The 23,045-nt window shown below is 41.1% G+C and overlaps 1 protein-coding gene across 13 annotated transcripts in view; it reads left to right on the top strand.

The window, feature by feature from the left end:
• The window catches only part of ACACA (acetyl-CoA carboxylase alpha), a 281,044-nt gene extending 277,735 nt beyond the window's left edge, over positions 1-3,309 (top strand). For all 13 annotated transcript variants that reach the window (XM_047831855.1, XM_047831859.1, XM_047831864.1 and 10 more), the window contains one exon: positions 929-3,309. In XM_047831855.1, coding sequence (XP_047687811.1) covers positions 929-1,052 — 124 coding nt within the window. In that variant the 3' untranslated portion in view covers positions 1,053-3,309. The remainder of the gene's footprint in view (positions 1-928) is intronic.
• Positions 3,310-23,045: the final 19,736 nt, after the last annotated feature.

The following is a 23,045-nucleotide window of genomic DNA, read 5'->3' on the forward strand; positions in this document are numbered from 1 at the left end:
CATAGATCATGGTCCATCATGGCCCTTTACCCCAGATACAAAAGTGTGCATTTGCTAATATGGATATTCTCTTACATAACCACAGTAAGATCAATTTTAGTAAATTAAACACCGAGAGAATCTCTTATCTCATCCACCATTTGTAAGATGTTGCTCCTTTTGATTTTGTCTGGTGTTTTCTCATGATTAGATTCAGGTTATACACTCTCCACTGGAATATTACATACATGAAGTGGCCTTCACAGGGTACCAGATCTGGACACCTGATGCCATCTGTCCCTCCTGACATTAGAATCACCTGGCCAGGATGTTACTCAGTTTCTCCACTGTGTAATTACTGATTTCCCCCCTTGCACCTATTAAGCAATCTGTGGGTAGACACTTCGAGACCATGAAGATACTGTGTTACCAGGATTTCCCCCTGGATCCCCGGTGACTCTTGTCTGATCCCAGACAAGGTTACAAAAGGGTAACTTTCCAACTCTACGACCTTCACAGTCCCCATTCCAGCTGTCTTGTAAGCAGAAAGTCTTCTCTCCTCCTAGTCATGTATGTATTCATTAGTCTACACCAGTCATGAGTTTCTATTTTTTTTAAATAATTTGCAATTTATTATATTTACTTCGATGTCCAAAATGTCCAAGACTTAGCCAGTGGAAGCATCTTTGTGCCAGTTCCACTTTTTTGTGACGTACCCCCATTGTTTGTTTATGTAATTCCTTACTTCCTGACATTTCAAAATGGGTCCAGTCCATCTTGTACCTGCCTTGCTGCTGGGGACTTTTTTCATGTAGGAAAACAAGTCAGGTAAGGTGGTGACTGAAGTGTCTGCAGTGGATTCTGTTAGATTATTGGGCAGTTCTTAAGCCACCCTAATCCAGACACTGTTGCCTCTCTTTTCTTTACCATCCCAAATCTTCCTCTCTAGCTTGGTACAGGCCAATCCTGAGGTTGCCATGGATTCCATCGTCCATATGACCCAGCACATCTCACCCACTCAGCGAGCAGAAGTCGTACGGATCCTCTCCACGATGGACTCCCCTTCAACATAGAAAGAGCTTCCTGCCCATCCCTGCCCTGCCTCTGGAGAAAAGGGCTAGAGCTGCCTCTTACGCCTAAAACCACTCTGATGAGAAGGCACAGGAGACCCAGCACTGGAATCAAAGTGGCATTTTGCTTCCCCTTGAACGTTTTCAGGTTATGCATGACATATTGGGACATAGGGTCACAAAGTCCCCACTGGTCACACCCATCCCATTCAGTATTTATTACCCTGTCTGTGACTGTAGCTCTTTCTCCCTGCAAGGACCCGAGAAGGCAATGAAGGGTACAAGCATGTACCATGAGGTCTCACTACACAAAGCAGGGCTGCTGCTCCTGTCCATACAGCTACTTGGTCCCAGCCCAGGGAGGTACTCAGCAGCCCTTCCTCACCCCTGGCCCCATGAGCCTGCAGCCACAGGCAGCAGAGGAGGGCTGGAGTGAGGAGGAAGCCTCGAGTCCACGGGTTTTTTTACCCCCACATTCAGCCTGGTACGCACTAGGTACAGGAGAAGAATAGTTCCCAACTTAATCACACCAAGGTACCTATTTATCCTTCATGGAGTATGAAATCTGCAAGCTCCATAGGAACTCGAAGATGAGGGCAAAACCACGATCCAAGAAGCAGAGAAAAAAAGGTAGACCAAGTCACTGCTGTTGATTTAGGGACCTCAACTGTGGGTTTGATTCTCTTAGAACAAACAGAAGGACAGTTGACCTACCACTACCTTGCCTGTCACTGCTCAGTTCTCTGCTGCACCTTCTGGGAGCTGCACAGACAGCGCGAGAGCCGGAGCTGGCAGAAGAAGAGCTGGGGGAGTGACCCTTTCTGTCACTACTGGAAAGTTAGTTACTCATGCCACAGGGAGAATGGGCTGGATAGTCTCTCATTTTAGGACTTGTAAGGTTATTACTATTAAGCCTGGAGCTTTGATAGTTATAAAAGGTTAATAGTGCCTACAGAGTCACTCAGCTCTTTTTCCAGGGCAACTCTCCCAGCAGCGGACGTTCCTACTTCCTTTGGGTCTTGTCTCTTCCTGGAATGTCCACAAGCAGCAGGTGTAGCCAGTCTCCCCACAGCTGCTGAAAGGAACCCTGGTGACATCTCTGTTCTGAGCACCAGGAACTGGCCTTCCCCGGTGTGAGCAGGCTTCCAGGGAACATGGAATCCACATGACCTTAAGATTACCTACAACTCCGTCATGGTGCTGCTGTCTTCCAGGCTCACCGGTCCCTCCCTGGCCAGCGGCAGGGGCCTCCTCACCAATGGTAGAGTTTTTTCAACAACCTGTTTATTCAAAGAAAGAGTTTACTGATTCCCCCGTTGGTGTTCCTAAAGCAAGAGTGGCAGGTGATCAGGGCTGGTGTAGCATGCAGTTCTTACAGTGCAGCTAATTGCATTTGTCACTGATGACCAAGGAGGAAATAAATCACTAAGATGTTTTGGAAGCGGTGGTATGAATACTTTCATGCAAGCTACAGTTTTGAGCCTTAACCCTACAGTACACGCACAAGAAAGAGCCCCCTTCTTCAGGAACTGCTTGTGCACATGGGCACTGTGTAGCTGGATACATTACTGACTGCCCTCTGGAACTCGGAGCTTCAGCCAGGCTGCCCTGATTGATGCAAGGTGCAGGTGTTGAGCATCATCAAAGAGGGCAGAAAAAGGTGAGGAACAATGTTCGGTCCAGATAGAAGCATCCACTGTGGCTGGTATCCGCTTAAGTAAAAACTGGATTCATCTTGGACCAGATTATACTTTTCTGCAATTAGTAAAATCTACCTGTAGGTGGTACAAACCCCCTGCACACCCCAGCTGGCCTGTGCTTGCCCTGGCTTTTCTTCAGAGGCAGGGTGGGTTATATTCGTGTTACCAATCCCCCTTCACCAAATTATTATTCAGTAAGTGAATATGGTTCCTCTCTAAAAGTCTGTGATGCCTACTCCCCCATCCCCAGAGCACCTCACCGTAGGTCTTATCCCAGACAGGAATTTTCATGCAGAGAAGTCAGGAAGAGCCATAGAACGTGAGCAATCTGATATCCCCCAGCCGGTTATATAGGCAAGGTTACTGAGCTAGGAGGAGTATAAACGATGTATTGAACAAGACTTACTTGAGCCGAGATCGCCATATTCACTTCATTCACAAAGCAGCCTTCACTTGTCTCGTTGAGCATTCAATGGACACATACCCTGATGAGCAAGGAGCATCAGTCAAATGTATTCTTTCCACGTTTTGTTGAAATAAACCTCCACATTTGTAGAAGAGTCCCTGTTTGTCATTTCGACCCACGCCCAGCCACCGCATTCATGTTCTACTTTAAGCGGGGAGCTTTCAGCACTGGTAGGCTGAGCCGCTGCTCTGCTGCTAAAAGCTGAGCCATTATAGTGACAGAACAGCATGCATGCATTGCTTCTGCAAAGTGACATCTTTGAGAGACTTGGAGGCTTTTCAGATATACATACCCTTGATGGCCTGGGCAGTTTCAGGGGTGTTCTTAAAAGGAACATGAAGATTTGAACCTCTTGGTTTACATGATTTTGTGGGATTTTCTGGGTCAAGTGAATAGTGAACCATATTCAGAGCTCACCTCAGGCCAGTTTTATGGAGAGGTAGATTCTCTTAATAATTTAGCTGCTTAATGGATTTTGAATGCTAACTTTGGGCACAAAAAGGCACCAGGAGCAGGAAGCCCATGCTTGTGTACCTTCAACCCTCTGCCTCTGTTTCTCTCTAAATCCATGTGGTTGAAGCAAGAACAAACACCAGTCCCCAAACATTTGCAAAGAAAAGTGGAGGCCACAAGAGATCAGGAAGGGGAAGCACTGGCCTTTGCTAATTATTAAACTCGGCATGCTGTGTCTGTCTCTCTGGGATATTTAGCAAAGCAAAGGGTGTTTTTTTTCTAAAATGAAATGTTTATTTTAAATATACTTTATATATATTTACTTTATACATATATATAATATGTTGTAAATATGCATCCATTTGAATCACCCTAAGGTAGAAGTTCTTAGAGTAAGAAGGGAGATCCAGGAGGAAAATTGCTACTCTTTGCCTCCAGCTGCCGCAGGGAATCCTGGTCAGCACAAAGGCCTTGAGCCTTCTTTCCTCCTCCCTAAGCAGGCAGATCAGAAGCAGACCCTAAGATGTGAACTTTAAGCTGTCCTTGTTCTCAGCTCATATCTGCTGGTGCTTCTGGGGATGGTCAGCAGGAAGAATGGGAAAAGATTCTGCTCCTGCCTCTGGGAACTTGTCTGACACATACAGTGCTTTCTTTTGTAGGGGAGTGCTATTTCTTTCACTCGTCTTTTTCATAAAATTTAAAACCTCCACTGGTACTACTAGAATCGTGAGAAAAGCTTGAACAGCAGGGATTCTGTGATCTAGTCCCAGGCCCACCTACATTTCCCCAACTGAAAAACAAGGACACAGGGATGAATACAGGTGTCTAATGACCATCACGGAGGACCCTAACAGTGCTCCTTCCAATGTGTAGGGCTTGGTGAGAAGCCTGAAGAGGAACTGAGCTGGGAAGTGAACATTCACGCCAATGCTAGACTTGACCTGGGCAGAGGAAGGGCACCAGTTGAGTCTGCCTGATCTACAAAGTAGGGCAGAAAGTAGTAAGGGCCACATGAGTGGTATGGACAATTAAGGGCTGAAGCCTCCTGGTAGAGAGCAGTTTCCAGATGGGAAAGGAAGGCAAGGTGTCTCAAGTCAGGGCACACACATTTGCCAGGTTATGAAGGGACACTTCCTAGTTGGAAAGGAACAGCATTGCTCTGGGGGAGGATGAACAATATGTGAAAAAACAAGCAGCTGACAGACCATGGATTTAAATGCTAGGCCAAGGAAGAAGATACGTCCTGGAGAGAGTGGGAAACTGTTGGTGGTCTGGGGCATGGGAAGACCGGGTACAAAAGTTTAGAAAGCAGCATAACAGTGAAAAGACCACCAGCTTGGATGCCAAGAAATCTAGCTTCAAGCCCAGTCCCATGTGTGTATGTCACTGAGCTGGGGGTCACCTAAGATATTAAGTCCAGGACACCCCAGGAGGCATAGAGATAATAAACTGTCAGCTATTTTCAATACTCCAGAAATCCCACATGTCCTTAGGCAGCTAAGGCTCACCATGATCTCTGAAGACAGTTTTGCCAAGCCAGCTAGTACTGGCTACCTCATCCTGGCCAGAAGTTCCAATGGGCAGTTAATGATAAATAATGGGACCAGGACATCATCACAAATGCATGTTTGAGTAGGCAAAATCTTGAAAACCAGGATTCCCTGAGGTTGCAGGGGGTGGAAGGAACTGGGGGTGGGACATAATGGCACCTCAGCTCTGAAAGAACTCAGAACCACCCAGTGGGCTCTGCTCATTGGGAACTGTAAGGAGAGGAAATAGAGTGTTCAGAGATTGTTGTATGACGGGCTTAATCCCAAACATTCTGATCCTGTCACTGGTTTTCTGGAGTGAGCAGGAAGGACTGGGAGTAAGGAGAGACAGAAATAACTAACGACGTCCAAGCCCTGAATTAGGAAAAAGCTAACAGAGCACTCTTGTCCGTGCTAACACAGAGAGATATTTTCGTAGCCACTTAAAAGAGCATAGACTGGGGGCATCTGGGTGGCTCAGTTGGTTGAGCGTCCAACTCTTGATTTCCGCTCAGGTCATGGTATTGAATCCCACATCAGGCTCTGCACTGAGCGTGGAACCTTAAGATTCTCTCTCTCCCCCTCCCTCCCTCTACCCCTCTCCCCTGCTCTCTAAAATTTTTAAAAATTCTAAAAATAAAAGCATAGACTTTGGAATAAGCCTGAGCTGTGTTCAAATATCCAGTCCCTCCCTCATTCTTGTTCTTTGGAAAAGTTCCTGCCTCCTTGATGTGTGAAATATGGATAACAAAGAACTCAAAGGGGCTTTTTGAAAAATTATCTTAAGTCAGTTGATATGAACCAAGCAGTGAGCATTAGTAGCAAATTCTCAGCATATGTTAGGGTTCTCCACGCTCTGCCCCTTCCTTGTGCTCACAAGATATGGGGCTTATCATCACTCTGGACTGTCCTCCTAAAGCTTTCAGAGAAACATCCCCCCACTTACCTGAGCAGAATCTAGGGATTTTCTCCAGACACTGAGTTACATGGACACTGAGCAAAAGTGTCATTGAAGAGTAGTATGGTCTGAATGTCCCCCAAAATTGATGTGTTGATATCCAGCCCTGTATGAGAAGGTGGGACCTTTGGGTGGTGCTCAAGTCATAAGTGTGAAGCCTTCATGAATAGGAGTAGTGCCTTATAAGAGGATCCAAAGAGATCCTTCCCTTTTCCATCAAGTGAGGATACAACTTAAAGTTAGGGATCCCAGGAGAGAGCCCTCGCCTGACCATATTGGCATTCTAATCTCAGACTTCCATTTTGTTGTGGCAGCCCAAATGAACTAAGACAAAAAACTGGACCAGGATGGTGCTGCCATTCAAACCTAAAAATGTGGGTAAGGAGAGAAAGTACCTCAACATAATATAAACATATGACAAGCCCACAGCTACCATCAGACTCAACAGTGTAAAACTGAAAGCTTTTCTTCTAAGACCAAGAACAAGATAAGGATGCCCACTCTTAATGCTTTTATTCAATGTAGTATTAATGTACAACATGGTGACTACAGTTGATAACACAGTCTTGTATAATTGAACTTTTGGAAGATGGTAAAACTTAAGTGTCTTCACGTACAAGAAAAGTGAGGCGATGGATGTGTTAATTGATTAAATGGAGTGAACCCTTTCACAATGTATACGTGTAGCAAATCACTACAATATACACTTTAAATATCTTACAATTTTGTATGTCAATTATGCTTCAATAAAGTTGGATTTTCTTTTTTAAATTGATACCAGGAGTGAGGAGCTGTAATAAACCTAAAAATGTAGAAATGGCTTTGGAAGAGTTTGGAGGTCCATGCTAGAAAAAGCCTACATTGCCATGAAGAGACCTTTAAACATGATTTGGGTGAGGGCTCAGAAGAGGAAGAGAGCTGTAAAGAATGCCTTCATCTTATTAGAGAATCTCTAAGTGATGGTGAACTGAATGTTGATAAAAACATGGATGCTAAAGGCCTTTCTGATGAGGTTTCTAACAGAAATGAGGAACGTGTTACTGGAAACTATAGGAAAGGTGATACTTGTTTAAAAATGGCAAAGAGGGGCACCTGCGTGGCTCAGAGTCCAACTTCAGCTCAGTTCATGATCTCACGGTTGGTGAGTTCGAGCCCCACATCAGGTTCCACGCTGGCAGTGCAGAGCCTGCTTGGGATTCTCATTCTCATTCTCATCTCTCTGCCCCTCCCCTGCCCTGCCCATCTCAAAACAAAGTGGCAAAGAACTTGGCTGAACTGTGTTCATGTTCCAGTGTTTTGTGGAAGGTAGAACTTGTGAGCCATCAAATTGGATATTTGGTTGAAGCTGTTCCTTTATTTTTTTTTTTTAATTCTTTTAATGTTTATTTTTTGAAAGAGAGAAAGAGCGAGCAGGGGAGGGGCAGAGAGAGAGGGAGACACAGAATCCAAAGCAGGCCCCAGGCTCTGAGCTGTCAGCACAGAGCCTGACGCTGGGCTTGAACTCACAAACTGCCAGATCATCACCTGAGCTGAAGTCGGACGCTTAACCGACCGAGCCACCCAGGCACACCATGGTTGAAGCTGTTTCTAAGCAAAGTATTGAAGGTGTGACTTGGCTTCTCTTGAATGTTGACAGTAAAATGTGAGAAGAGAGAAAGGACTTAAAGACAGAATTAAAAGGGAAGCAGAAATGTAAAATTTGAAAAATTCTCCATCTGTCCATATTGCAAAAAATGAGGAAGCATGTTCTGAAGAGAACACGAAGGGTATGGCCAAACAACCCTTTGGTTAACATGGGCAAGAACCTCAGACTTAATCAACCACGCCAGCAGGAAAACAGCCTGTTTGAACAAAAGGGGAAAGAGGAAGGAAAGCAGGAAGGTTGCTGGACTTAGATTTACAGGATGGGACCATAGAACTATTCTGCTTCTAACATGCTCTTTTCTTTAAGACAAGGTTAGAAGGACCCCAAAGGCAATTCAGAGATCATCAGAGCTGCCTCCTTAGTTTCAAAAGGCGGGGTTTCAATTGGCCAGACGTTGAGCCCCACCCAAAGCTGTGGAGGCCAGACCCTTGCCCATCAGAGCCATGGGGGTGGGACCCCTCCTGAAGACTCCACAGTAGTGCTGGTGACACTATTCTGGCCCAGGAGAGCTGCCATGTGGACTGTGCCCAGCGAAGCCATGGGGGCAGGTATACTGCAGGGGACCAGTGTGAAAGATGAGCCTCCCACTCAGTATACCTGGAACGTGGCAGGTTATAAAGAAGATTGTTTTCAGGGTCACTTGGGTGGCTCGATCAGTTAAGCGTCCAACTCTTGGTTTCGGCTCAGGTCATGATCTCACAGTTTGTGAGTTCAAGCCCTGCATCAGGCTTTGTGCTGGCAGGGCAGAGCCTGCTTGGGATTCTCTCTCTCCCTCTCTCTCTGCCCCTCCCTCATACTATCAAAATAAAAAACATTTTCTTTTAAAAAGACTTCTCAGCCTTAAAATTTAATGTTGTTTGCCTTATTGGGTTTGAGACTAGCTACGGACCTGTCACCTCTTCCTTCTTGATTTATTTTGGAATGAGAGTGTCTATCCTGTGCCTTCCCACCATTGTATTTTGGAAGCACATGATTTGTTTGATTTCACATGTTCATAGCTGGTGGGAAATTTACCTCAGGATGTATCATACCTTGAGTCTCACAACATATCTGACATAGATCTTACTTAGATGAGACTCTGACTTTTAGACTTTTAAGTTGATGCTGGAATGAGTTAAGGCTTTGGGGGCTGTTGGGATGGAATAACTGTGTTTTACATGTAACAAGGACATAATTTTGGCAGCTAGAGACAGAATGCTATGGTCTGAATGTTTATACTCCTCCCCAAATTTATGCTGAAATCCTAATGGCTACCGGTGATGGTATTAGTAGCTGGGGCCTTTGGGAGGTACTTAAGTCATGAGAACAGAGTCCTCATGAATAGGCTCAGTACCTTATAAAAGAGGATCCAGAGAGATCTCTTCCCCCTTCTGCCATATTGAGGACATAACAAGAAGTCTGTGACCTAGAAGAGGGCCCTCACACAACCATGTGGTACCCTGATCTTGGACTCACAGCCTCCAGAACTGTTAAAAATAAATTTCTATTGTTTGTTTATAAGCAATCCAGTTTGTGGAATTTTGTTATAGCAGCCCAAATGGACTAAGACAGAAAAGGCTGAGCTCTAAGTATGGCTGTCCTTACAGTAGGGCCTTGAGCAGCTCAAAGGATTTAGGGGGTCTTGGTTTCCCTAGAGTACATAAAGAGAAGACTGAATGAGAATACCACTAAGATCTCTTCTGTATCTAGAAGGATTCTAATCTGGGATCCTGGATAAAGCTAAAGTCTGGGTAAAAATACCATATCCAGTGGTGTTGTCAGAAACATTATTAATCTCAGTGGGAAACAACAAACCAGCAGCCTGGCCAAAAATTTAACATATATGAGAAATAAGAGCTTATAGGGAGCCTTATAAGCTCTCCATGCCACAAAGACCAGAGAGGATCCAATCTATCCACACATCACTAACTGGCTGCAATCCTATACATACTTGTAGAGGAAATGCAAGAGGGCCTATTAGAAAGCAAAAGCCAGAGCAGGCTAAAAAACTGCCGTTTCAATGTGCTCTCTCTCTCTCTCTCACACACACACACACACATACACCAACAGAAGGTAGAAGCCTTAATGGTACAAGGTCTTTGAGCACAACATCTGCCCAAATCTTTTGCTGACCATTAGGTGATTGGCTAACCATTAGGCACAAGGGTGATACCTATGAAGCTAGGCTTAAAAATAAGAACAAGTGGGTCACCTGGCTGGCTCAGTCGGAGGAGCATGTGACTCTTGATCTCGGGGCCATGAGTTCGAGCCCCATGTTGGGTGTAGAGATTACTGAAAAATAAAATCTTAAAAAAAAATAAGAATAAGAATTTTTAAAAAGAAAAACTGAGCAGAGATGTCAGCATCTGCACACCATAAGGGAAACAGAATCCACAGATTTAGTCAAGTTATTAAAGGCAAAAAGAACCTTTGAGGAGAAAAACCAGAATTTTTGCTATATATACAGCAACCATAGTTGCTATATTATCAAAAATGTCCAATTTTCAACAAAAAGTTATGAGACATTCAAAGAAACAGGAAAGTATAACCCATCCTCATCTCAGGAGAAGAAAAAATGGACAATAGAAACAATTTCTGTGTAGGTCCAGATGTTGAACTTAGCAGACAAAGACTTCAAATCAGCTATTACAGAAAATTTAAAGGAAATTTTGAATAAAATTCTGATATATGCTGTAATAGAGATAAACCTTGAAGACATTTATGCTAAACAACACATTACACCAGACACAAAACAGGAAATATTGTATGATTCTACTTATATGAAGTACCTAGAATTATCAAATTCACAGAGACAGAAAGAATAGTAGATGCCAGAGGCTGAAGGGAGGAGGAATTGGGAGTTATCATTTAATTGGTGCAGGGTTTTAGTTTGGGATAATGAAAAAGTGCTGGAGATGGATAGCGGGGATGGATGCATAACAATGTGAGTACACTTAATGCCACTGAACTGTACAGTTAAAAACTGTTAAAATGGTAAAGTTTATGTTAGGTATGTTTACCACAGTTGTTTTTTTTTTTAACTGGAGTTTAAAAGTACAATAACCAATGAAAACTAGTGGAACTAAATGGTAGATTCAAAGAGGCAGAAGAAAGAATCAGTAAACTTGAAGATAGAGCAATATAAATTGTCCAGAGTGAAGAACAGAGCCTCAGAGACCCATGCAACATCAGGCATGCCAATTTACTTGTGATAAGAATGCCAGGAGAGAAGAGAGAAAAAGGGGCAGAAAAAAATATTTGAAGAAATAATGGCTGAAAACTTCCCAAATATGATGGACAACAATCTGTAGGTCCACAAAACTCAATATGTCCCAAGGCACACATTGTAGCCAACCTTTTGAAATACAAAGAGAAAATCTTGAAAGGAGCTAGAGAGAAACAACTCATCACATATAGAGGAGTAACAAAAAGTAAATAATAAATAACAGCAATGGAAGACAAAAGGCAGTTGGCTGATATATGCAAAGTATTACAAGGGAAAAAAAAAACCTGTCAAACAAGAATCCTATATGTGGCAAAGCTATCCTTAAAACAAAGATGAGGGGCACCTGGCTGGCTCAGTCGGTAGAACGTGTGACTTTTGATTTTGGAGTTGTGAGTTCAAGCCTCACATTGGGTGTAGAGATTACTTAAAAAAAAAAAAAAAACCTTAAAAAAAAAAGATGACATAAAAACATTTCCAGAAAAAAAGACCACAAGAATTTATTGCTAGAAGACTCACTTTACAACACATATTAAAGGCAATCACTAAGGCTATAAAACAAATTATTCCAGACAGTGACTTAAATCTGCACAAACAGGCATTTGAAAAGGTAAATATATGGATAAGATTGCATAAAACATATTGTATGTTAATTATACTTAAAAAAAAAAAAAGAAAAAAAAGAGGGGCACCTGGGTGGTTCATTTGATTAAGCATCCAACTCTTCATGTTGGCTCAGGTCATGATCCCCCGGTCATGGGATCTAACCCTGTGTCAAGCTCCACGCCAAGCATGGAGCCTGCTTGAGATATTCTCTCTCTCTCTCTCTCTCTCTCTCTCTCCCCCCCCCCCCCCGCTCTGCCTCTCTCTCCCACTTTGTCACATGCTATCTCTCTAAAAGAAAAGAAAAAGAAAAAAATAGTTGAATCAAAAAAAAAAAAGATTGCATAAGACAATAATTATATCTTTGTATTTGGGGGTTTATAGCATATGTAAATGTAATAAGTGTGACAATCACTCAAGGGAAAGGGAAGAAAAAAATCAAGCTATATTAATTTTAAATATCTCTGGTGGTCTGCTGGTTAACATTTGGTGCTCTTAAATAGATTGTAATGTAATCCCTGAACAACCACTAAGAAAATAACTTAAAAATATATAGTAAATGCAAATCACATATCTAATAAGGGTTAATATGCAGTTATTTATTATATAAATAACATATAATTCAATGACAAAAACCCAAATAATCTGATTTTGAAAAAGTGTATGACTTGAACAGATACTTCTCTGAAGATAATAGACAAATGGCCAACAAGCATATGAAAAGATGCTCAGCATCACTAACGATTAGAGAAATGCAAAGCAAACCACAACGAGATATCACCTCACAACCATTAGGATAACTTCTATCAAAAAATGAAAAACAAAACAGAAAACAGTATTAGTGAGGATGTGGAGAAATTAGAATCCTTGTGCACTGTTGGTGAGATTGTAAATGGTGCAACCACTATTAAAAACAGTATGGCAGTTCCTCAAAAAAATTAAAAATAGAATTATCATATGATCCAACGATCCCAGTTCTAGGTATATATTCAAAAGAAAAGCAGGGTCTTGAAGAGATATCTGCACACTTATATTCATAGCAGCATTATTCACAGTAGTCAGATGTGGAAGCAACCCAAATATCCATTGACGGATGAATGGATGAACACACACACACACACACTGGAGTATTATTCAGCCTTAAAAAGAAAGAAAACCTATTACATGGATCTTGATACATGCTACAACATAGATGAACCTTGAGGACATTATGCTTAGTGAAATAAGCCAGTCACAAAAAGACAAACACTGTATGATTTCATTTATAGGAAATAGCAAAAGAAGTCAAATCCATGGAAAAGAACGTAGGATGATGGTTACCAGGGGCTGGGAGAGGGGGATATGGGGAGTGCTTGCTCAATGGGTATAGAGTTTCAATTTTGCAAGAAGAAAAGTTCTGGTGATCTGTTACACAACAATGGGAATATTCTTTTTTTTTTTTAAGTTTATTTTTATTTATTTTGAGAGAGATATAGAGAGCAAGCAGGGGAGGGGCAGAGAGAGAGACAGAGAGACAGAATACCAAGAAGGCTCTGCACTGACGGATAGATGTGGGGCTCAAACTCATGAACCATGAAATCACGACCTGAGCCGAAATCAAGAGTTGGACGCTTAACTGACTGAGCCACCCAGGCACCCCTCTTTTTTTAAAGTTATCCCAATAGGGGGCTTAAATTCATGACCCCAAGATCAAGAGTTGCATGCTCTACCAACTGAGCCAGCTAGGCGCCCCAGAATAATCTTAGCACTGCTGAAATATACAATTAAAAATAGTTAGTATATTAAATTTTATAAGTATTTTTACTGCAATTTTTAAAAAAGAATGAATATATGGTAAAAACAACAACAGTTGAGTTAAAATGGCTTATTAACACAAAAGAAGGCAGTGATGGAGGAACAAATGGACAAAAAACCTTAATTACATTAGATTTGGAAGGACTAAACACTCCAATCAAAAGGCAGAGACTCTCAGACTGGATAAAAAACAAAATCTAACCCTATGTGGCCTACAAGGAACACACTTCATATTCAAAGACATAAATATATTAAAGGTAAAAGTATGGAGGCACCTGGCTGGTTCAGTCAGTAGAGCATGCAACTCCTGATCTTGGGGTTGTGAGTTTGAGTCGTACATTGGGTGTAGAGATTACTTAAAAATAAAATCTTTAAAAAAAAAAGGTAAAATTATGGGAAAACATATATCAAATAAATAGTAACCTAAGAGTGCTAGAGTGGCTATATTAATATTGTTAAAAACACATTGAGATAAATATCACTAAAGACAAAGAGGAACACTTATAATGATTATAAATTCAGATTGTCAGGAATTTATCTAACAATTATAAAATGTATACATACCTAAAAGCAGCTCCCAAATATGTAAAGCAAAAATCGACAGAAGTAGGGAGGAGGGGGAGGGATGGATAAAATCAGTGAAAGGGATTAAGAGGTACAAACTTCCAGCTGTAAAAGGAGTATGTCACAAGGATAAAAAGCACAACATGGGGAATATAGTCAATAATGTTGTAATACACTTATTATGGTGAGCATTTCATAATGTATTTAATTGTTGAATCACTGTGCTGTACACCTGAAACTAATTTAATATACATCTACTATACTTCAATTAAAAACAATTTTTTTTAAAATTTCAAAACCATGGAAATGTCCTGGTAAAACCAGACAGGTTGATCATCTTAGCAAGAGAGCAGTTCCTGGAGGCCAGCATCCTGAGCATGATGAAAATTGCAGAGAGTGATTTAGAGGAGAAACCAGGAAATATACACTATTTTTTTTAATGCTTATTTATTTTTGAGAGAGAGAGAGACAGAGCATGAGCAGGGAAGAGGCTGAGAGAGAGGGAGACACAGAATCCAAAGCAGGCTCCAGGCTCTGAGCTGTCAGCACAGAGCCCAATACAGGACTCGAACTCATGACCTGAAATCATGACCTGATCCAAAGTCAGATGCTTAACCAACTGAGCCACCCAGGTGCCCTGGGAAATAAGGCCATAGTAAATATTTATAAATTTGGGTAAACAACCATAATTATTTATTTTAAATTTTACAGAGGAGCACTTGGGTGGCTCAGTCGGTTCAGTATCCGACTTCGGCTCAGGTCATGATCTCATAGCTTGTGCCTTCAAGCCCTGCATCAGGTTCTGTGCTGACAGCCTGGAGCCTGCTTCAGATTCTGTTTCTCCCTCTCTCTTTGCCCCACCCCTGCTTGCACTGTGTGTGTGTGTGTGTGTGTGTGTGTGTGAAAAATAAATAAACATTAAAAAAATAAAATATTGACAGAAGTAAACAAAAGAAGAAACAGGTAAGTCAACAGTAACAGGTCTGGATCAATAAATAACCTAAACTTCCATCCTAAGAAACTGGAAAAAAAAAAAAAAAAAAAAAACAACTACACCCAAAGCAAGCAGAATGAAGGAAAAAATCAAGAGAAGAGTGATAACTAGTGAAGCAGAAAACAAAAAACAATAAATAAAAATTAATATAACCAAAAGTCAGTTCTTTGAAAAGATCAACAAAATCAGCAAACAAGAAGAAATGAGAGAAGACACAAATTTCTGAAATCAGGAATGAAAGAGGAGACCTTGCTACTGACCCTTCTGAAATTAAAAGAATTATAAAGGAATATTATAAACAACTTTATACCAACAAATAAGACAACTTAAATAAAATGAACAAATTCCTAGAAAGACACCGTTTTCTAAAACTGACTTGAGAAGAAACAGAAAATCTAAATAGACCTATAACAAGAGGAGAAATTAAGTTAATAACTAAAAATCTTCCAGCAAAGGAAAGCCAAGTACCGGAAGTCTTCATTGACTCATTTCCTTATCAAACATTTAAAAGAAGAAATACCAGGGTGCGCCTGGGTGGCTCAGTCGGTTGAATGTCTGACTTCGGCTCAGGTCGTGATCTCGCAGTTTGTGGGTTCAAGCCCCACGTCGGGCTCTGTGCTGACAGCTCAGAGCCTGGAGCCTGCTTCAGATTCTGTGTGTGTGCCTCTCTCTCTCTGCCCCTCCCCCACTCACACTCTGTCTCTCTCTCTCTCTCTCTCTCTGCCCCTCCTCCACTCACACTCTGTCTTTGTCTCCTGTGGAAATAAATAAACATTTTTAAAAAATTATAAAAAAAGAAGAATAAATACCAGTCTTTCACAAACTCTTTTGGAGAACATAAAACATTTTCCAGTTCATTTTCTGAAGCCAATATTATCCTGATACCAAAGCAAACAAAGACATCACTACAAACTAATATCTCTCATGAAAACAGATGTAAAAATCCTTAGCAAATATTAGCAAACAAAATCCAGCAACATATTAAAAAAATTATACATCAGAGTCAGGCGGGATTTGTCCCAGGAGTGCAAAGTTAGTTTAACATCCAAATCAATTAATGTAATATACCATATTCATATAACAAAGGCTAAAAGCCACATGATCATCTCAAATAGATGCAGAAAAAGCACTTGGTAAAATCCAACACCCATTCTAAATAAAAATTCTCAATAAACTAGGGTGCCTGGGTGGCTCAGTCAGTTAAGCAACAGACTCTTGATATCCACTCAGGTCATGATCTCATAGTCTTGGGATGGAGCTCTACGTTGGGCTCCATGTTCAGCCTGGAGCCTGCTTGGGATTCTCTCTCTCCCTCTCTCTCTGTTATGTGTGCACTGTCCCTCTCAATATAAATAAATAAACTTAAAAACATCCTCAACAAAACTATGAAAAGAAAGTCATTTTCTTACCCTGATAAAGGGCATCTATAAAAATCCTAAACTAATATAATTCTTAATGGTGAAAGAAAGGTTGAATACTTTTCCCTCCTAAGATAAGGAACAAGGCAAGAAGAATGTTGATTCTTGCCACTTCTACTCAGCATAATGCTGGGGGTTCTAGCCAGTGCAACAGGCTAAATAAATAAATAAACATTATAGGTTTGTATGTTATAAAGAAAGAATTAAAACTATCTTGGAGCACCTGGGGCTCATTCAGTTAAGCATCCAACTCTTTTTTTTTAACTTTTTAATTTTTTAAAATTTACATCCATATTAGTCAGCATATAGTGAAGCAATGATTTCAGGAGTAGATTCCTTAATGCCCCTTACCCATTTAGCCCATCCCCCCTCCCACAACCCCTCCAACAACCCTCAGTTTGTTCTCCATATTTATGAATCTCTTCTGTTTTGTCCCCCTCCCTGTTTTTATATTATTTTTGTTTCTCTTCCCTTATGTTCATCTGTTTTGTCTCTTAAAATCCTCATATGAGTGAAGTTTTATGATTTTTGTCTTTCTCTGACTAATTTCACTTAGCATAACACCCTCCAGTTCCATCCACATAGTTGCAACTCTTGATTTCAGCTCAGTTCACGATTTCGTGGTTCTGTGAGTTCAAGCCCCACATCAGACTCTCTGCTCTCAGTTAGGAACCTGCTTCAGATCATCTGTCTCCCTCTCTCTGTCCTTCCCCTCCTTGCGGGTGCATTCTCCCTCTCTCAAAAATAAATAAACAAAAACTTTTCTAAACTATCTTTATTCACAGATGGCATGATCCTATGTGAGGAACATATTTTTAAAAACTAGAACTAATAGATATATTCAGCAAAGTCACAGGGTACAAGATCAATATACCAAAAACTCAACTGTCCATCTGTATACCAGCAAGGAGTGATCCAAAAGTGAAATTATAGAAATATGCATTGATAATAGCATCAAAAATGATAGAATACCAAACAAGAACAAGAACTTTAACAAAAGAAGTGCAAGATTTGTACACTGAAAATTATAAAACAACACTGAGAGAAATTGAATATAAATAAATGAAGAGACATTCCATGTTCATGGATTGGAAGACTCACTGTTGTTAAGATTGCAGTTCTCCCTGGGGCATTCACTTTCGAATGTCCCCTCTCTGTAAAGAGAACTTTCCTACTATCCTTCCTTTCTAATCTTATATTCTAATAAACTTCTGCCTGCTGCTCAAAAAAAAAAAAAAAAAAAAAGATGGCAGTTCTCCCTAACTTAATCTATGGATAATGTAATCCTCATCAACATCCCATCAGTCATTTTTATAGAAATTAACAAATTTATACTAGAATTTATATGGAAATGCAAAGAACCCAGAATAGCCAAAACAATTTTGATAAAAATTTGGTGGACTTAAACTATCTACTTTCAAAACTTCCACCAGTATAAAAATAGGCAAGGGGCGCCTGGGTGGCGCAGTCGGTTAAGCGTCCGACTTCAGCCAGGTCACGATCTCGCGGTCCGTGAGTTCGAGCCCCGCGTGGGCTCTGGGCTGATGGCTCAGAGCCTGGAGCCTGTTTCCGATTCTGTGTCTCCCTCTCTCTCTGCCCCTTCCCCGTTCATGCTCTGTCTCTCTCTGTCCCAAAAATAAATAAACGTTGAAAAAAAAAATTAAAAAAAAAAATAGGCAAATAGAACGAAACAAAAGAGCCTAGAAATAAATCCTCACATTTATGATCAATTGATTTTTTTTTATTTTTTTTATTATATGAGATTTATTGTCAAATTAGTTTCCATACAACACCCAGTGCTCATCCCAAAAGATGCCCTCTTCAATGCGCATCACCTACTTCCCCTCCCTCCCACCCCGCATCAACCGTCAGTTTGTTCTCAGTTTTTAAGTCTCTTATGCTTTGGCTCTCTCTCCCTATGATCAATTGATTTTTGACAAAAGAGTCAAGGCAATTCAATTGGGAAAGAATAGTCTTTTCAGCCAATGGTACTGGGACAACTGGATATGCAAATGCAAAATTATATTTTTAGACCCTCACACTATTGGCAAAAACTAACTCTAAATAAAATCTCTGGAAGAAAACATAGGAGAAAATCTTTGTGACTTTGGCTGGGCAAAGATTTCCTAGATATGAGACCAAAACCACAACCCATAAAAGAAAAAAAATTGATAAATTACACCATCAAAATTAAAAACATTTATGATTCAAAAAGATAGCATTAATAAGAAGACTAGCAAAACTAGTCTGGAAGAAAATATTTGCAAGTATTTTATCTGATAAAGGATTTATATTTAGAATATATAAAGTATTCTTATAATGCAATCAGACAAGCAAGTCAATTAAAAATGAGCAAAAGAGGGGTGCCTGGCTGGCTCAGTCAGTAGAGCATTCAACTCTTAATCTCAGGTTCGTGAGTTCGAGCCCCACATTGGGCTTGGAGTCCACTCAAAAAAAAAAATAGCAAAAGATTTGAAGAGACATTTTATCAAAGAAAGGTAGATATATGAACACATAAAAAGCTGTTCCACATCATTAGTCATTAGGGAAATACAAATTAAAGCCACATTGAGAGTCGGAGGAAGACAAATACCATACAATTTTGCTCATATGTTGAATATAAGAAACAAAACAGATGAACATATGAGGAGGGGGGAAAGAAAGAGAGAGGGAAATAAGCCAAAAGAGATTCTTCATGATAGAGAACAAACTGAGGGCTGATGGAGGGAGGTGGGCAGGGATGGGCTAGATGAGTGATGAGCATTAAGGAGGACACTTGTTGGGATGAGCACTGGGTGTTGTATGTAAGTGATGAATCACTGAACTCTACTCCTGAGACCAATATTACACTATATGTTAACTGACTAAAATTTAAATAAAAGTTTGGGGAAAAAAAAAAATAAAGCCACACAACAGTCTATTAGAATGGTTAGATCCCTAAGACAGACAAGAACAAACATTAGCAGGGCTGTGGAGTAACTGGAATGCTCACCCATTACTGTTGGGAACAGAAAGTGGTGCAGCCACTTTGGAAAGCAGTTTGGCAATTTCTTAAAATGTTAAACATGAACTTACCACATGACCTTGCAATTCTGTACCTAAGTATCTATCCAAGAGAAATGAAAACATGTCCCACAAAGACTTGTATTTGTTTTTATCAACTTTATACATGATAGCTAAAATCTGGAAATCAAACATTCATAAATGCATGAACAGATATGCAAAATGTGGCGCAGCCATGTAAAAGGCCTGCAGCAAGAACAAATTAACTACCGACATGCGCTGTGGCATGGATGAACCTTAGTGACAGAAGCCAACCGCAAACACTGCACTGTGCAAGATTCTTTTTCTATGAAACACTCCAAAAAGACAACTCCATAGCCATAGAAAGCAGATCCGTTACTGGGTGAGACTGCAAACCAGCACAGAGTTATTTGTTGGGTTGATGAAAATGTTCTAGAAGTATATTGATGGTAGCACAACTCTACAACTTTGCTAGAAATCACTGAGTTGTACATTTACAATGGTGAACCTTATGGTATGTAAATCACACCCCATATGAAAACTGTAGAAGTCTATAACTGGCAAGGGGTAGGGGTGCTCAAACCTTATCGTCAACACCCAGGGCTTGCCTCCCACCTTTGCACCTGTGTTTACATACTCCTCCCCTGTCACCCACGGTTCTCCCTGCAGAGATCCTTCCAGACGCCCCAGGGCACTGCTTGAAATATGACTATCTTCCTTCCTGTCCTCACACAAGACCCAGTTCCTCCTCAAACCAGACTTGCGTCCTCTAGCTGTTCTTTCCCAGTATGGGGGAATCTTGTGACTAGGAGCACGATCTCCTGTCTGAAGTTCCTCCTATAGCCCCCAGGTGATCTCCCACATACGAACCGTGCAGGTTTTTTTTTTTAATCAGATCCTACTTTTCCCCCCAATAGTTTCTTTATATATATATATAAACTTATATATATATTTTATATTTATATATTTATATATTAAGTATATATTAAGTAAACATTAATATTATATTATATATTATATACAAAATATATTAAATATATATAATATATTATATTTATTTATATATTAAATATATATTATATAATATATTTATTTATATTTATATTTGTATAATATATATTATATAATATTTATATTTATTTGATTTTATTTATATATAAAGTTGAATATAAATATTTGAAAAGTTGAATATATAAAAATATATAAAAGTTGAATATAAAGAAATATTTATATTTATATTTAATATATTTATGTTATATATTAAATATATATTTAAATATATTATATAAATATTTTATATTTATATTATATATAAACATATATGTTATATATATATATAACATATATATATAAACAATATATATTTATAAACTTTCTTTTAAGTTTATTTATTTGTTTTGAGAGAGAGAGAGAGCACAAGCAGGGGAGGGGCAAAGAGAGGGAGACAGAATCTGAAGTAGGTTCCAGGCTCTGAGCTGTCAGCACAGAGCCCAACACAGGGCTCAAACTCAAGAATCGTGAGACCATGACTTGAACCAAAGTAGGAAGCTGAGCCACCCAGGCACCCCACGAATTGTGCAGTTCAAACTTCTATTCAGCAGCTAAGCACAGAAATGGACCCTGGCACCTTTCTAGGTTAATTGAGTTACAAGATGATCCTTTTAGGATCAAAGTCATTTTAACAGCTGCTTCTATGACCCATTTTATTATTGACCTTTCCTCAAAATCTACTCTGGTCTGCTACCCTCCAATCCAGCCCAAGCAAACCCTCCCCTGGGCCTGAGAAAGCCTGACCCTGAGGGGAGGGGCTCTGTCACCGGCAAGCGTCCTAGACTGCACCAATACCCAGTACTCACCCACAAATTTCACAATAACAGGGCAGAAGACACCTTGCTTTGGGGTCCTGCAAGTTTTCTGGGACCTCAATTCCCTGCAGAGCCCCGTTGTTCTTCCCAACAAGCCACAGCCCCGCCCAAGGGCCCGGCTGGACTGATTTACTCAGCAGGCATGTGAGCAATATTACATCACAGATGCTCCCTCTGGTTCAGAGGCTGGCTGAGTGGCAGGGAGACCCTGAAGAAGCAAGACTGAGCTTGGCCATCAAGGAGCTCCACCTGGAGTCACCGCCTGGCAGTAAGGGAACCTCATGCCTAACCCTGGTCACAACTGCACAGGCTCAACCTCGCAGCAGCAGGGCACTGGGCACCTGCCGCCTGGGTGGGGCTCCTGGTCACCGACCCCTGGAGGGGCGCTGCCTGCAGGCAGTAGATTTCTGCCCAGGAGCTAGAAGGACTTGGCACTGTTTGCCACAGGCACTACCTCCACTCCTTTATTCACTATTCAAAAGTCAAACACCCAAACCACTGCTAGGCACACACAGAAATGCAATTATGGGAGGCGGAAACCACTCAACTCCAGAAACGCATCTAAAACTCTACCCTAAAATATCTGCATATTAAACTACCAAGGACAGTTAAGCTTTCAAAGGGAGAAGATCAAAGTGCTGTCATCTTTTAATTTAATCCTTTTGTTGCATCAATGGTCTTAAGAGGGATGAGAGAGATCAAAATAAAAATGGAAACAAACTATATCTTTGTGGCTGTTGTGTTTTAGTCTTTTTTTTTCTCAATTTGGGCCACAAAATAGGTCAGCTCCATTACTGATCAGCCTTCCCACAAATATTTAAAACAAATTGAATTGCACACCCAATACCCATCACAATTACACCAGGCACAATAACTAAATTAGCAATTCAACAAAATAATTGGAAATGCGATTCTCTCTCTTCCACCAGTCTCCCTCGAGGGTTTAGCCGATCTATGGGGGAAAACTCAGCTTTCCTAATTCTGCAGCTAATTAGAGACACACTTGTAAATGAAGTTGTTTGTCTTAAAGTTGAAATTCTCATCTGGGGGTGGGGGAGAGCGAAGGAGAGAGGAGAAAGTCCTTCCACTCTGGAACAAGTGTATAAACAGAACACACGCCTAGGTTCTAATTAGCAGCCATCTCTGCGATTAATAAAGCATCACTATTTTATTTTTTACCATCACTTACATGGAAAGGAACACCTTCAGAAGAGCCAGCCTGGCTAGAGAGAGGTATACACTGTCGATGGCCCTTGAGACCAGTTCTAAGGGTCTTGCTGGGAGCAGGAGACCTACCAGGACGTCAGGAGGGCCAGGGACGGAGCCAGCTCCGGCATGGGCTCCCTAGTGTGGGCCAGGGAACCCGGGGCCCCTCCTAACAGGATGCAAAGGGGAGGCTCCCAGGCCAAACAGGCCATCTCCTCCCGTGGGGGGCAGTCAGGTCACACCAGGGACCAGGGACCTGCTGGCTCAGGCCCCCCACCAGCCAGAGGTGACAATCTACCTTGGCCCACTTGCTCAGGCCACTGTTGGAGAAGCAATCTTGAGGTTTCAATTAGGCTGTCCTTGGCCTCTTTTTGCTCCTTCAGGAAGGAAAATCTCCATTTAATTATATAACGAAGAACTAGGGCTTCCTTTTGTCCCCTCTTACCCTCCTTCAGGAAGATCAGGATGTGACTTTTAAAATGCACCCCTTCCGCGGGGCTCCAAAGGCTTGAGGCACCGGCCACGGGGGTGGCAGGGACTCCTCTCCCACTGCACACACCTGGGCTGCGCACCCC

Source organism: Prionailurus viverrinus, chromosome E1 (genome assembly GCF_022837055.1).
Source record: "Prionailurus viverrinus isolate Anna chromosome E1, UM_Priviv_1.0, whole genome shotgun sequence".
NCBI lineage: Eukaryota > Metazoa > Chordata > Mammalia > Carnivora > Felidae > Prionailurus > Prionailurus viverrinus.